The 15,975-nt window shown below is 31.6% G+C and overlaps 1 protein-coding gene across 1 annotated transcript in view; it reads left to right on the top strand.

Annotated features, from left to right (window-relative positions):
• The window catches only part of LOC106467716, a 96,212-nt gene extending 80,494 nt beyond the window's left edge, over nucleotides 1–15,718 (top strand). The window contains exons 6-7 of the mRNA XM_013928094.2: nucleotides 12,581–12,690; nucleotides 14,381–15,718. Coding sequence (XP_013783548.1) covers nucleotides 12,581–12,672 — 92 coding nt within the window. The 3' untranslated portion in view covers nucleotides 12,673–12,690; nucleotides 14,381–15,718. The remainder of the gene's footprint in view (nucleotides 1–12,580; nucleotides 12,691–14,380) is intronic.
• The last annotated feature ends 257 nt before the right edge of the window (nucleotides 15,719–15,975 follow it).

Genomic DNA, 15,975 nt, shown 5'->3' with positions numbered 1-15,975 from the left:
TCACAAAAAAAGAAAAACGTATTGCCTTCTTCCTGTGTGGATATTTTTTAGATATAAAATACTTTTGCTGAGTCTGCATTACTATGAGATAGCACACCATCCCTCAAGAATCGATAAGCAAACAATCATTTCTTTCAGACAGTACGCAGTGTTTAATGTCTATCCATAAGCTACTTGTCCTGTACACCCCTGAAATATAAAAGGTGCCTAGAAACTAAAAAAGTTAAAAACACTTTTCGTGTATATTTGGTTTCACTTTAAATTCACATATGCATCGCAAACATAAATTTTCACCGTGTTCAGTTGCTGTTACCATATATTTATAACTTCTGATATCATTAGTTCAAAGAAAAACACATAAGGTATATAGTACATCGGATTTTCGAATCACGGAAAAACTGTAGAATGTGAAAATATAATACCAATAGGAAAAATATGAAAGGAGGTGAAAAAGAAGTTAGAAACCCAATAAATATATCAGAGTATAGTCACGTATTGATAGCTTACACAATTAATGTCTGTCATTCAACCAATCAACCAAAGCCACATCAGCATAATGCCTACGAAAGTACAGGCAGTTATAATATTCACAACAGTAGCGTGATGCCGACACACATGGTTTCCAGGACAGAAATTCCACATGACAAACGTTTAGGAAGTTATCTTTTGGCTGATGGAAGGAGATTGATGGGAGATTTTAGGATTCTGTAGTAGCTGCATGGAAATTCTGAAAAAGTTATATAAAACTAGTAGAGATCTTGCCAGAGACCTAGCTACAAGTACAGGTCTGAATATCACTTCCAGAATAATAACGTACACATTAGCATAAAGTTACTTCAATGGACGTGTTGCAGCTCAAAACCCTTTGCTTAGGAGAAATAGCCAAACCAAAATGTTGGAATAGTAATCAGGCTTCTAACAGCGGGATATGAACTGGAATGGGGGGGGGGGACAATTCTTCATAAATGCATCAAAATCCAAATTATTTGGCAATTATATGGAGCAATAAAAGACATTTGGAATATACTTCACGATCATACATTGACAAACATAAAATTTTATAACATAAAATCAAGGGATAATTATCTGTTTCAAGCAAGTAAAAAATACTAGTATATTGTAAAACATGTAAAACGAATTAGGTTTACTTGTGTATTTTTATAATAATAAATTGTACTAATGAGAGATTAAGCATTTAATTGGAATTATTAATTGTTTATGACTCCTTTTGTTGTCTCACTTGTTCGTTTTCATGATTATTTTCAACATTTTATATGAAATAAAATGGAAGCACGGTTTCTCGGTAAAATACGTTGCATTTTATTTTAAAACCATTATTAAATAGACATTGTACCTTTAAACACAAATCTTACTTAACCTCCAATTATTAAACCTGATATGAAATTATGGGGGGCTTGTATCAGTTTGCAATAAAGTATAAGCTAATGCAGTCTTTAATGATATTTCTAGCAGTGATTATTCTATAAAGTTAACAATGTGTTTTAAAATTCCAATGGCTAGAAATACTAACTTAAAACTGGCATTATCTGTATAGAAAATATTAAATACAAACGTAAAAATAAATATGATTCTTTGTAATAATTATATATCAATATTTTAAGAAATGAACGAAAATCTTTAGAAAAAGTAAAATGTGCTGAAAATATTTATATTTAAAAATGTAATAAAGATCAAATTATATTTTCATGGGTAGTGTGTATTATTATAATATGTTGTTTGTTTGTTTTGAATTTCATGCAAAGCTACACGAGGGCTATCTACGTTAGCCGTCCCTAATTTAGCAATGTAAGACTAGAGGGAAGGCAGTTAGTCATCACTAACTCTTGGGCTACTCTTTTACCAATGAATAGTGGGATTGACCGTCATATTATAACGCCCCCACGGCTTAAAGGGCGAGCATGTTTGGTGTGACGGGGGTTGTAAATATTTTAAGAATTTTGTCAGAATTCAAATATATGAGCAACAGCGGGATATATCACTGTTCGATAACCATCTATATACCATTTACGAGAATAATTTAGATGTAGTTATTTTAGTTTCTCCTTTTCCAAAATGATATTAAGTTATTTACTTTCATGAATTTTAGGTAAAATATGAAAAACAACAATCGTGTAATTACTCCACTAGTGTTTTGGTGATAAAATCACAGTTACTGCCAAAACTAGGTAAGTGCTAAGCCTGTTGAAGAAAGATGATGATGAACGAAAATAAGAAATCTCGATTTTCACCATTTGCAAATTTTCAACTTTGGGATGATCTGGATAGCTGAAAAGCGGTATATACACCGGAAATAGAGCGACTATGCTAGGTAACTCTTCATATCGAGCTTCTGATGACCTGCAGAGAAGAAAATCCTGATGATGTTTTTATTGCTTTAATACGGTCGTCCGTGCCATCCCTACATAGCGCTAGTGCACTCTCCGATAAGCCATTTATTACAACAACAGTTGTTATGGTGTGTACGCCTTCAACAAGCTGTTCCGACCACTGCTGTGTTTATTGTATCCCAGGCGGCCTGATGAGCTCTGGATTGAGCGAAACGCGTCGTAGGCAATGGATATGACAGATGTAGTGTGGTTGAAATACTATTATTATACACTCTTCTAATTCTTGACAATTCCTGAAGGTCTAGATAAGTAATATAGTGTTTGAAAATAAAATAGGCCTAATACTAATGACTTATTGGAATATAACACATTATTTGATACCATAACAATACAAAAAAATCACCACCAGTGAGGAAGCCAGTAATGTAGGTATATTATTCTCCATGTAAAGTCGAGACAACTTAGTCTGCTATGTGATCATTAGCTGATCAAGTGATATGTCCACTTCCATCCCTATCTTGTTTGTTTCCTTTTCTCAAGTTCAGTAGCCAGTCCTAAATAGCTTTCTTATTTAGTGATATATTTTTTTCCTTATACTTGTTTGTTTATTTTTTTTATAAGATGGAATACGTGGGTTACTAGGCCATAGAGTATATTCTAAAGCTTTATAGATGTTACATATAATAATAATAATAAAATATGTTGTCAACAATCGTGAAGATTGTTTTGCTCTATCAAATGCTTGATCGGCTAATGATGACATAGCAGACTAAGCTGTCTAAACTTTACATGGAGAATAAAATCCTTACATTACTGGCTTCCTCACGTTGTTTATCGAAAGTATGGTGTTTGAACAGAATCTCAGCTTTCATCATTATATTTTTCCTTAAGTTGACTTTAGAATACTACTTTTACGATTGTTTTACAATAGAGTAACATTTTACGATAAAAAATTCTGGTTCTATCTGCTTTGATATGTACACTTCCATCCGTATCTTGTTTGTTTCCTTCTTTCAAATTCAGTAACCAACCCTACATAGTTTTTTATTTAGCGATAATGTTTTTCCTTATACTTATATAGTGTTCCAGCAACTTCTATGTTTGTTGTATCTCAGCCGAGCTCTGTTATCTTACGACCTAATGTTAGACCTTTTTAAAAAGCTTTGATAAATCTTTAACATGGTGCTGTACAAAATCTCTACTCAAGTATATTTACATCCGGCTTATAATTACATCCATTGAAACAAAGTGTGCGCACATGCGCATTTAGATGGTAAAGTGCGCGTGCATTTTCAGGTCAAACAAAAACTTGTATTATCATAATAGGTACTGTTCGTGAATCTTATAACACAAAATGTACAAGACACAACAATACAAGAAAGAAAATAATGCCTGTACACTAAAGACAACAGAAACCAGATAATATTTCATGGACATGGCCTGAAAAGAAGATAAAAAGTAAACAACATTAAAACACAACATACAAAAGCCAACGCATTAAATCAGTAAGAAGAAAACATATTATAACAGCAAAGGAGGGAGAAAAGAGATCATTTTGAACCTCACCCTCTCAGGTCTGCAAGACCCAAATCCCGACGCTGAAAGAGTTTGTTTGTTTGTTCTGAATTTCGTGCAAAGCTACACGATGGCTATCTGGGCTAGCCGTCCCTAATTTAGTGTAAGACTAGAGGGAAGGCAGCTAGTCATCAACACCAACCGCCAACTCTTGGACTACTCTTTTCCCAACGAATAGTGGAATTGACCGTCACATTATAACGCCCCCACGGCTGAAAGGGCGAGCATGTTTGGTGGGAAGGAGATTCGAACCCGCGACCCGCAGATTGCTGAAAGAGAGAGAGAGAGATCATAATAGATGGTCAAGTTTTTGAAATTACCTTTTATTATTAGCCCACTATTTATTAAAAGCCTACTCATTTTCACCACTATATAGGTTTCTACAAAACTGTACACACTAAATCAGGTGTTTTATTTCTGCTTATAAATTTTATGTAAAGATTTTTCCATTCAAGAAGTTCGAGAAGAAATTGCATTTTTTTCAATAATTTAATAGATAAGGATTGTTATTTATTGAGAAGTAGAAATAAGCACCAGACTTAATCTAAGAATGAAAACAAAAGATTCCTTAAGCTATTTCCAACTTTACTTGTGATTCCATTATTCGTTTGTTTTATTTAAAGAAATATATGTGGAAGAAAGAAAATCCACCTTGAAGAATACACTTGTATAATCACTAAGTGAGAATGCTAATAACGACTCTTTGCTAAAAGTAATAATTTCTATGGCTTTGTTAAGGAAATATTATTAAAAATCATAAGACTGTATTTTCGGTTTTAAAAAAAAGCTTTTGTTCTTATGCTGAAAAAAAACTGCTTTGTGAGAAAAATGTTTTTCATTCATTTTTTTTAATGTTGTACAATAAAATAGTTTTATTAACAGAGTGCATTTTTGGGAGTTCAATATCTACTCCCGGTTTAATGTAAGATAAGTTAATTTAGTAGTCACTTTATGGATATTTAATCCCCCGTAGTAGGCACAGCGTAGATAGCTCATCGTACACTTTTACTAAAACAAAAAATTAGTGGTGCTGTATTTCAATTAGTTTGAACTCTTTATGAATTTATGTGTGTGCTTTCTTCTGTTTTATTTATGAAAGCCTGCACAAAATTTTGTGTTATTACTCATAAATATAGATACAGTATGTAAGATGATTACTTTTTGCACTAAATTACAGTATCAATTTTAATTATCTTATTTCATTTATTTGTTTCCTAACTTATTTTTTATTTCTGTAATTTGAAGTTACTAAATGTTACTTTACATTTCTATATTGTGAGAATTTTTCAACATCTTTTGTATAATTGTCACGTCACTTTCGAAAAAGTTCAGATCGATCAAATTGTCCGAAAAGTTATGTAATAAATTTTTGTGTACGTTATAAATCTATACTTTATCATTTTCTAGGCAGAAAAGTTCTTCATTTTAACTGTTTCGTGAAAGAAAAAGCCGGTTCATTTAACTTCACTTTTCTAACTGTTATATAATGAACCGACCCAGAAACTTTGTCTATATCTGCAATTCATGTGTCTAACTAAAAACAAAAAAAAAGGTTATAAAACTGTGAGTTCTGTCCGAAAACGTAGAAGCGAGAGATACATATGAAGTCAATCCGGAGGAACAGGACTTAATAGTCTTTGAATATGATAACAATAAATCATCTAATGATGTTTATTATCATTATTAACAGCAGCAAACCACCTAGTAATAAAATTTCTACTCGTCCTATACGATGGCAAAGTGTAACATCAAGTGCGATTTAGAATACTATTTTAATTGTAAAAAAAAAATATTCTTATTCTGATAATATGTACTGTTTTGAATAATTAAAAACCTCCAATGAAAAGAAAAATCACAAACATTTTGACTATACAGTTCGCTTCTATATGTATATCTAACTTATTCTTGATGTAATATTACCTCTAATAAACATGTTAACTACATATCTTCTTTTTTCCCATTCACTACTTCAGTTTTAATTATTTCTAAAATGTATTAAAGATTGCCCTGAATCTTTATTTAAACCTGACTACGAATCTCAATACGTTTAAATATATTTATAAATGTTTGGTTTAGCGAAGCTGCTCAACCGTATCTGCTCAAAAAATGCTCATCTGCTCATCTTAATGAGTCAGCTATGTGCATGTGATATACAAGCTAGATATTAGTATCTTTAACTTAAACGTCATATGATGCTCACATGGGCCAGATCAAGAAATCTAATGGTTCAGGTACAGTCGTCCCGAGTTTTGAACTATTAAACAAAGGGAAAGCAGCCAATCAGCAGCACCCACTGATATAAATCTAATGATGAACTTGATTGAAACTTTTATAACGCATACACATCTGAAAATGCGGAGCATAATCAGCAGCATGTCGTTGCTCGAACCTTAGAGCTTCCGATCCACAGCCCGGAAAGCCAATCATTAGACCATATGCGCGGTATGGCAGCTAGTATACATACAAAATAGTTTTAAAGAAATAGAATGGTTATATAAGAACTTATATAAAAATATTATAAGCAAATGTACTAAGAATAATTTATTAGTTGTTCTTAGAGTTATAAAAAATTCTAAATTCTTTTTTATTTCTTTTATGAAAAATGCTTTGAAACTGCTATATTTTTATATACTCATAAGTGTCTTAATACTACTTTCTCAAAATCTCTAAGAGTTATCATCTATAGTTTTCCACAACTGTATATCATCTATAGTTTTCTTCCAACTACGAAGGATTTTGAGTTTACATATATTGGAACATTTATGTGCTTGCATTGAGGTCATAAATCAAGATCATCTTGATGGACAGGGTTTAGAGCCTATCCAATATTACATTGAACTCTCTTTTAAATCAGTTCTGTATCCAATATTACATTGAACTTTCTTTTAAATCAGTTCTGTATCCTTGTGGTTGCTTTATAGATCGCAACGTGGAATATGTTTGCCTTTGAAAAGTCATTTACAGAGTTCATCTGAAGAGTCATAAATACTCAATATTAGTAAATAGTTGTCGCCCTCTTTACTGATTAGTAAGTATTTGCATCACATGAGACTGGTTTAATTTCTATATAGCCTTCAACTCATAAATTCTTCATTTTAAATATATGAAATTTGCATAGAAATGTAGTTTTAATTTCTGTTGGTACTTACGCTTTCCAAAGGAATTTATAATACAATTCCCATTGGAAACGGTATATTCAGCTACGGGGGCAAATACTCATTTTGCAATTAACTTTTAAGAAAAATGAACATTTCATCTTTTGGTAAATATCATTAAAATCATTAAAGAGCTTGTGTACTATTTAAAACAGAATATTAGACGAATATTTAATTCTATAACTGAATGGATTATATTTTCGTCTCATAATCCGATTACGTGAATTTCAATGTTTAAAACTCCTTGAGATTTCACAAAGAGAGTAGAAACCAAGAAAGATGTTTAAGATCGACTAAACAATAAGAACACTAAATATATATTTTAAGCAAACTTAATCACTTTACAGTATATACATATATATATATGTCTTACTATAAGTTGAAAACTAACTCAAGAACTGTGTCTAATGTTTTAGCTATAAACACACCAATCAGAAACAGAAACCTATTCGAGAATGACAAAATATTAGCGACAAAGCTCAGATTGGATAAGGAAACAATAACTTATCATTTATTCTTCATAGATAAAAAAAACAGAGGACATTTTATGGGCTCAATTTAATTGTGGGTGGTTCTTGAAGTTTATAGTTAGTTTAATGTCTAAGAAAAACTCTTATTTCTGATTATGCATATTTTAAAAACTGTTTTAAGAAAGCTTTGGTAACAATTATGTTTGTCATAAGACATTAGGCATATTATGTTTTTAAACACTACATACTTAATCTAGTCCCTTAAGGATTATCAATAATTACACACTATAACAAATTTTATTGTATCAAAAGACATATATAAATAGTGTTGTGATCACTACTGTGTTTGTTGTATTCCATTCGGCCTGAAGAGCTCTGGATTGAGCAAAAGGCGTCGTAGACAATGGATATGATAAATATAGTGTAATTGGAATACTATAGTTATACACTCTTCTAACTATTGAAATAATGTGAGACGATTGTTCAATAAATTCGTCATTTTTAACATTTTGTTTTAAACAATGTATTCTTTCAAAATTGTTAACAAAGCAATTGTCGTCTTCATGAAATAAAGCAGGTATCTTCTACCAGTCAATACGAGCTCGTGGCTTACGCGCATCATTCTCTCTGTATCCGTCAAATTTTATAACGTAATATATTGAATCTCATAAGCAAGACGTTCTGGAAGTTGTTAAGCTAAGACTACCATAGTAAGACCCAATTGCAACATTTTTCTCTCTTCGTCCAATGAAATATAAAGAAAAAAACATCATGGAGTTTCATTTCGCCCACGATATTAGATAAAAGCCTTTAGTACGAATCACAGACCTCTAGCGCAATTTCCTCTCAAAAATATATAACGTAAGCTTCTGCGAAATCTACAAGACAGGAGTTTATTTTGGTTTTGGAATATAACAAAAAACATTTAAGAACATATTTTTCAGATTGTGAAAAAACCAGATGCAACGCACACGAGTATTTCAAATTTATATCGTCAATATGAAAAATTATCTTGTTAATTCAATGTGAAATTATTTCATCTGTCATGTTTGGTTGGTTTAGGTTTAAAAGCAATAAATAAATAAGTAATTATTTTCCATTTTAAAAGTAAATAGTATTTCTTGCTTCCATACAACACCTGATGCCACTTTTGAGCTCTTGCAAGGTAGTTATCAATTTATGTTTAATAAAACTGGAAACTCGTTCTGTGTATGTTTGTCTAATTAGTTTCAGCACTTTTAGAATATGTTCCAGAAAGATGAAAAATCTGAGTAACAAATTCACCTAAACCGAGTAAATAATAAATAAATCGGTAAATAAAAATAAAAACTTACCAACATTTCAGCCAAACAATCTCATTGGTGCATATAAGAATAAACTATGTAAACAAAAATCACAATTTTTTTTTTACTAAATTACAAATTATTTTAGAGTGCTTCATGGTTTGGTATAGTTAGTGTGTAACATACTTTTACGTTGGCAATGGCGTACGTATAGTTGGGAAAACTGGCTAAGGGACCATAGCCACAGTCCCAACACATGAAAGGTCCACTTGTGAGATATATGAAATTAATACTATTTGTACTTTGGATTCCGTATAATGATACCCAATCACAACTCGTATAAGTTCTTTAGTAAAATACAAATTAAAACGTTTTGGAACCCAATCACCCGCCTGATACACAATTGCAACTCTTGTAAGGCCCACTCCGCTTGTGAACAGAACCGACATGGCAATCTCTGAGGCCCCTAAAAGTTAACAACTAGAGACCCATATACTCTCTTCCCCATAACCACACTTCCGCCGTAATATTACACGAAACATGGTTTTATTTTAGTTATGTTACGATTTGTGGTATTCTTTTACTTACTTAACATTCTCGAAATGTAATAATCAAGAGTCAAACAGTCATAGACTATTATTAATAATAATAATATATATATATATATATATATCTTATTTTGAAATTATTTTTTGAGTGGGGGGTTCCTAAATATCTCTAGCCAATTAACACTGTTTATCGCAGGGGGCCACATAAATGTTTGCCCCAATTCGAGAAAGACCCAATTGCTAGTAGTGACAACTTAGGGAGAGGACAACTGGGCACAATTGTCCCGTACCCCCTGAATCAAAGGGGACTCCCGACTAATAGAATTTTTTAGAAAATAATCAAAAACTGGATGTCTCATTGAAAAATATAATTTTCAACTTTGGCACTATGACAACGGCAATTTTAGTCGTTTCATATAAAAATAATGGTTGTCAGTAATTTATACCTATTATAAATATTAGAATTAGTATTCTGTATTTTCTACCCCTCGCTTGTGTTTGTGTATTCCTCAAACTGTAGTTCTGAGAGCCTCTTTACATAATCTGCCCCCCCCCAAGTCCTTAATTCGGCCCTGCTTGTAAAAAGACTTCTTTTTAATATGAATAAAGAGAGATTATTACATCGTATTTTGTTTATTGAAGCATTTCTCAGCTATCAGAATGAAAAAGGTTTACTGTTCAATTGTATTGGTATACTTAATTGGTCAGTGTTGTGTTGTTTAAGGGAATGCCACTTTTGGCCGTTTATATTTTTACGTAGTATATTGTCAGGTTGTGAGGGTAACGTAAAATATTCTTGCTCCAGGGCCTTTACAAGGCTCCGTACACCGTTTTATGTTGGTGCTTTTCATGTTCAGTTTCAATTTCGTTTCGTCGTCACATCGTAGATTGGCCTTCAAAAATGCACACCTGCCGACGCTGAGTTATTCAGGCCAATCACGTTTGTCAACTAGCGGATATATGATCGATAAGAGCTGGTGTGTAAACATATTTTATTGTTATTTATATATCGTATAAATTTTAAGGGATATTAATTTCGAAATTGTCATACTTCCCATTCCTCTAGTGGCTTAATGTTATTGTAAAACGAACTTCTACATTCATAGCTCAGCAATAAATATTTATTGCATTTTAAGGATCTTTGTGCTTTTAAAAATATATTGTAATCATGAACAAATAAGCCACCGAAATACAATCAGAATTCTTAAAATTTTAGTTCAGTATACACAAGGGCGCTGCACTCTTTATGCACGTGCAGAAGGTTTTTCCCAAATAAAATTTTGGGAATCGAAAATAAAACGGCAAAAAATAATAAAAAACGCAAGGAAACAATAACGTTCAAAAATTAAGAAATAAACAATTTTCTCAATAATCGCACAGCATCCTCCTGGTCCCCACTGCCACTCCCAGACTCTCACCCCTCATCCATGATTAGCATTATTTAATTTCTGTAGGTACCGCTAAAACGTTTCGGCTTACTTTTTCCTTTTCTACACATAAAATGTGATATTTTTTGTCACAGCAGTTTTACTACGTTTGTATAGAAGATGGTGCAACGATCAATATTTCTTATTAAAAAATACATGTTCTTTTTTTCTTTGTGAGAACTATACACCATAAGAACAGAGAAGACAAGTCTGACTATTTCTTTTCATAAATACTCCACGACAAGACTTCAATGTTTATTCTACAAATTTGACATTTTTTAATAACTGTGTATGTTCCAAATAAACCACATATTTATGACAAATAGGCAAATACAATATAAAATCATAAGACTTGCATAAGGAATTCAGTCTTAGAAAGTTACAAACATATAAATTTTGTTTGTTTATAGTTAAGCGCAAAGCTACACAATGGGTTATCTGTGCTCTTCCCACCACGGTATCGAAACTCGGTTTTTAGCGTTGTAAGTCCGCTGGCACGCTGTGCCACTGGGGTACAATGTAAATAAACTGCCTTTATCCTGTATTAACTACAGCTACAAGGAACACAATTATAAATATACGTATGTAAATGCTTCGGTCTCGGTTGAGAAGAATATATTTATAAAGGATCTCAAGAGAAGAGTTGATCGTGTAACTAAGATAATCGCGTTATATTTCTGATGGTTTATTTTACAAAGGTAGTTCGCCAAACAGTTAAAGTGTCTGAAATTACTTTTATTAAACTAACTACAAGCAATATGACTTAACAGATACGTTGTAGACGTCGGTAACATTGGTTCATGCTCTAAGGCATGTTGAACATAACATGTATTATTAATTATTTTTTCGGAAAGATTTATACAGTGTAAAATGCCTCTTGTGACATTAATACAGTGAATTATACCACATCTCGACTTCATAGTGTTTTGTAATAAATCCTACGAAAATTACGAGAAAAGTGAAATTGATTTCTAAGCAACAAACGATATATGTTGTTGTTGTTGTTTCAATAATTACAAGATAACTTATACAAGTAAAAATTAAAAGACCATTCTTATTTTCACTAAAAGTGAAAGTTTGTTTTGTAGAATATAATAAACACTATCTAGTATTGCATCCTTGATCATTGGTACATTGTAAAAGGATGCTTAGGCTATCTGTCGTTACTTTCACACTCATTCTTGAGCTATAAAACTCATTTTCAAAAAGGTTAATTAGAAAATAACCTAAGTATTTGGTAAAAACAGCGTCACTGGCCAAACTATTATGGTTTGAAAGTCACAACGAAAATCCCCCCCCCAAGAGGCACAGCGGTATGTCTGCGGACCAACAACGCTAGAAACCGGGTTTCGATACCCGTGGTGAGCAGATAGCCCATTGTATAGCTTTGTGCTTAGCTTCCAACAAACAAAGAAACCCTACGAGGATGAAAAATTCTGAGTACACCTTATAACATTCCACTTTTTTTTCCCTTAAATTAGTCACACTAAAGTATCTTTAGCCAATACAGATGTTTATAGCTTATTTGATGTACTTGTTGTGTTGAAATATAAAAATTTATTAGTTACTAAAAGGAATTCCTCATAATAATTCTAAAAAGAAGCTTAACTTTGAAAGAAAATATGTATAAAAAAGTGTTTGACTTATACATTCATCATGTGGTTGATAAGAATGTTTGTTGTTGTTGTTGTTGTTGTCTTTTGTGAAATTCTGATTAAGGCTGTAAGTGACCTTCGTTGATGTTTTTAATAAAGTGTATTTACATTTTTTTAAGATGGTTCACCAGGTGACGCTCCTAGACTAAGCCAAACGTGGATTTTTCTCCTAGTTTGTTCAGCGTGTCTGTTCATGAGGAATTATTCATAGCTAAATGGTGATATAAAGGTATGTTTATGTTTTTAATGGAGTTTGAAGGGATTTTTAACAGAAGAAACACATTGCCTTGATACAAAGTTATAAGCTAATAAAATAATTCTAACGCTCATATTACACTTAATCAATATGGTAAACACGTTAAATATTTTAACTTAACGTATTTTTCTTACTGCGTATGTGAAGTCTGTCGAAAGCCGTATTTAATTACTCTCACTTGTTCAGCTTATAAATAGAACTGTATATTCAGTTCGTGGTCACTACAGGTTGATAAAAAAACTCTGAACGTACTTAATAGCATTCCAATTTATCCTTTGTTACACTATTGTAACCTTAGCTAGTACAAATGTTTAAATTTTAATTAGTGTTACATGTTCAGTGGCTTCGCGCTTTGAACTCCTTGTTGATTGTATGCAAGTTCGAGGCCTATTCGTGTGATGGTTTACCCCAATTGTTTCAATCTATCCAGCTGTGTGATAGGTACCAGTTGATGGCTGATTGGCAGGGTTATCCTGCGACGTCTGTCCAGATAGCAAGTTTCATCATTCTTATCTGCTTGTGCCAAGAAAGTCTGAGTTCAGCACCGGTTCCTAAGCGCCTATCTCTACTATTTCTACGCTTATTAAACACATATGAAGCTCTTCTGTATCTGGAAAATGCTCATTATTGCATCCAGATATACCACTTTCTCTACACACTTTCAGTCTGACTTTAATAAAATGCGCATACGCATAGTTTCAAAGATATTTATACCTCATAAAACATCAACAATGCTTTATTCATTGTCGAAACACTGCAACCGCAGAAATATATTTAAACAAAAATGTTACTAAACTTATCTTTTAATATTTACTTTCGTGGATCAAAGATAATTGACAAAAAGAAAATATGACAATGTTTTTAATTATTAGAAATTGAAGTTTACTTTTATTTCTCTATTTACCATTATCTCAGTATTTCTTTGTAAAAAGAAACAAAACTAATTATTTTTACCATCCTAATTTGACGTCCCACCAGTGGCACAGCGATAAGTCTGCGGATTTACAACACTAGAAACCTCGTTTCGATTGCCGTGGTGAGCACAACACAGGTAGTCCATTGTGTAGCTATGTGTTTAACTACAAACATAATGTGACGTATAGTCATTTGTCTGTCAGAATGTTACGAAGTAAGAGCTAGATGTTTCCTGTCTGCCTTAGTGCATTTTGCTGGAAATACAAAATTCAGTCACGCAATGTAGCAATTTTTAAAAATGTTCCGGATATGATATTATTATTATCGTTCTCAAGCTCTACCACAAAATATTAACCCATTCTGCTGATAATACTTTAATATATCAGTAACTGCATAAAATGAATTAAACATTCGTTATTTTCTATTGAAACTATTAAATGTTATCATTATTTTATGCTACATTATATAATAAATTTTGGGCAGTCGTAACTGAACAGAACAGATTTCAAACAAAAATTCCATTTTCTTCTTATATCCATGTTGTGTTTCTTTAAGGAATCAAGATAAGATGAAATAGTTACTTATGTCTTTTGAATACAAGTTAACACAATTATGCTCATAGTTAATATAATAGTTTTCAGATATTAATTAGTATGTTGATATCTTATTAATATGTTATAAAAAAGTGTAAAATTTGTTTTTTATAGAGACTATTAATTTTATTTATTATTTTAAATTTGTGACGTAGGTGCTCTGTCTGCAGCAAATCACGCCCTGTTCAAACCTCAACGGTGAAGCAAGAAATATGCTACTTACCTCCCGCCATCTAGTATTAGAGTTTTAAACAAAGAATTGCAGAGAATAATTTAATATTCTGTCAACTAACGAAATGCATTATGTTAGAATAATATATACATCGTTGACGTGAAATATACACCTGCCGATATGCATATTTTAGACTAAGCTGTTATCATAATTATGTTTGTTTGTTTGTATTTTTCTTATGTATATTTATATTCATGTACCTTATAAGAAATTAGCCTTCCCTTATTTACTTAACGATTTATGTGAACAGAGCGTTGGTTCAGTTTGACAAATTAAAGTATTCATTGCCTTGAACATCAACTTTGAAAAGCGAAGAACGCGGATAAAACGTAAGAAGTAAAAACGGAAGAAACACTAAACACTTTTTCATTTTAAAACCTTGTAAAAATGATGATAGAAAAATAACTTTGTATATAATTTTATTTTGTGTGAGAGTAACTTTATTTCAATCTATTATTGAAATTTTAGGCCTCAAGCTAGTCAAGCGATGAATTGCGTTTTAGATTTTGAGCTTGTAGTGGTTAAATAATAACAAAACGAGAGTTTACGTTTCATAACATTTCAGCACTCTTTCACTGCTTACTATTTAGATGGTTACGTAATCAGGCCACTTTTGTGTGTGTGTGTGTCTGTTGAGTTGACAACTTGTATTCCTATTTGGCTAGTAATTATTTAAGTCTTCGACGCTGTAACTTAAATTTTCAATTTCTCAGCAGACGAGAATTTTGTCTATATTTCGTTTTGTACTTGTTTAAACTAAAACTGACATATACTCAAATATTCAATTACGACAACTTATGCAATAAATTTTAAAAATACAAACAAGATCAACGTTAAAAATGCACAATAAAAGTTTATTTGGTCGATGGACAAAACTAAAAAGACTACGTGTTTCAGTATGTTTACGCTGCCATCATCAGGAGTAAAAACCTACGTAACAGGCAGGTAGTTTTATAAAGAAAAGGTTTAATTCATTGTAATTTATAAAGGTGGTATGAGTATTATACACAAGAAGTCAATATTTATTTTCAAAATTGCGCATTATCATCAGCTAATCATTCATCTGTATTTAACAAATAATTATTTATTTTACAGCATAAAATTTCTATTGATTCGATAATATTCAATTCACTTTGAGTATTAGATTCATTTAAAATTGTTGTTTCATGACATTGTATTGAATAAGCTGTTTCAACAATGTTTGTTACATACATAATTTTATGATCATTAAGACGATATTTCAAATTACGTTTAGTTTGACCAATATATTTTGTGTTGTATTCACACCTAATTTGATATATATGCATTTTTTTCTCTAAAATGTCTCTTTTTATCTTTAGTGTCAGGAAGTATTATTTTGATTTTGTTAAATGGTTTAAAAAATAGGAATAATATTATTTTTCTGAATATGTTGGCTATATGGCTAGATATACCTCGTATATATATGATAATATTACTGTATTATTAAATTTTGATTATCAATAACACTGTTTTATCTAGTACATAGCTTGGTAAAAA

The sequence above is a fragment of the Limulus polyphemus genome, unplaced genomic scaffold (genome assembly GCF_000517525.1).
Source record: "Limulus polyphemus unplaced genomic scaffold, Limulus_polyphemus-2.1.2 Scaffold82, whole genome shotgun sequence".
NCBI classification, from domain to species: Eukaryota; Metazoa; Arthropoda; class Merostomata; order Xiphosura; family Limulidae; genus Limulus; species Limulus polyphemus.
This window is presented reverse-complemented; position numbering and strand designations above follow the sequence as displayed.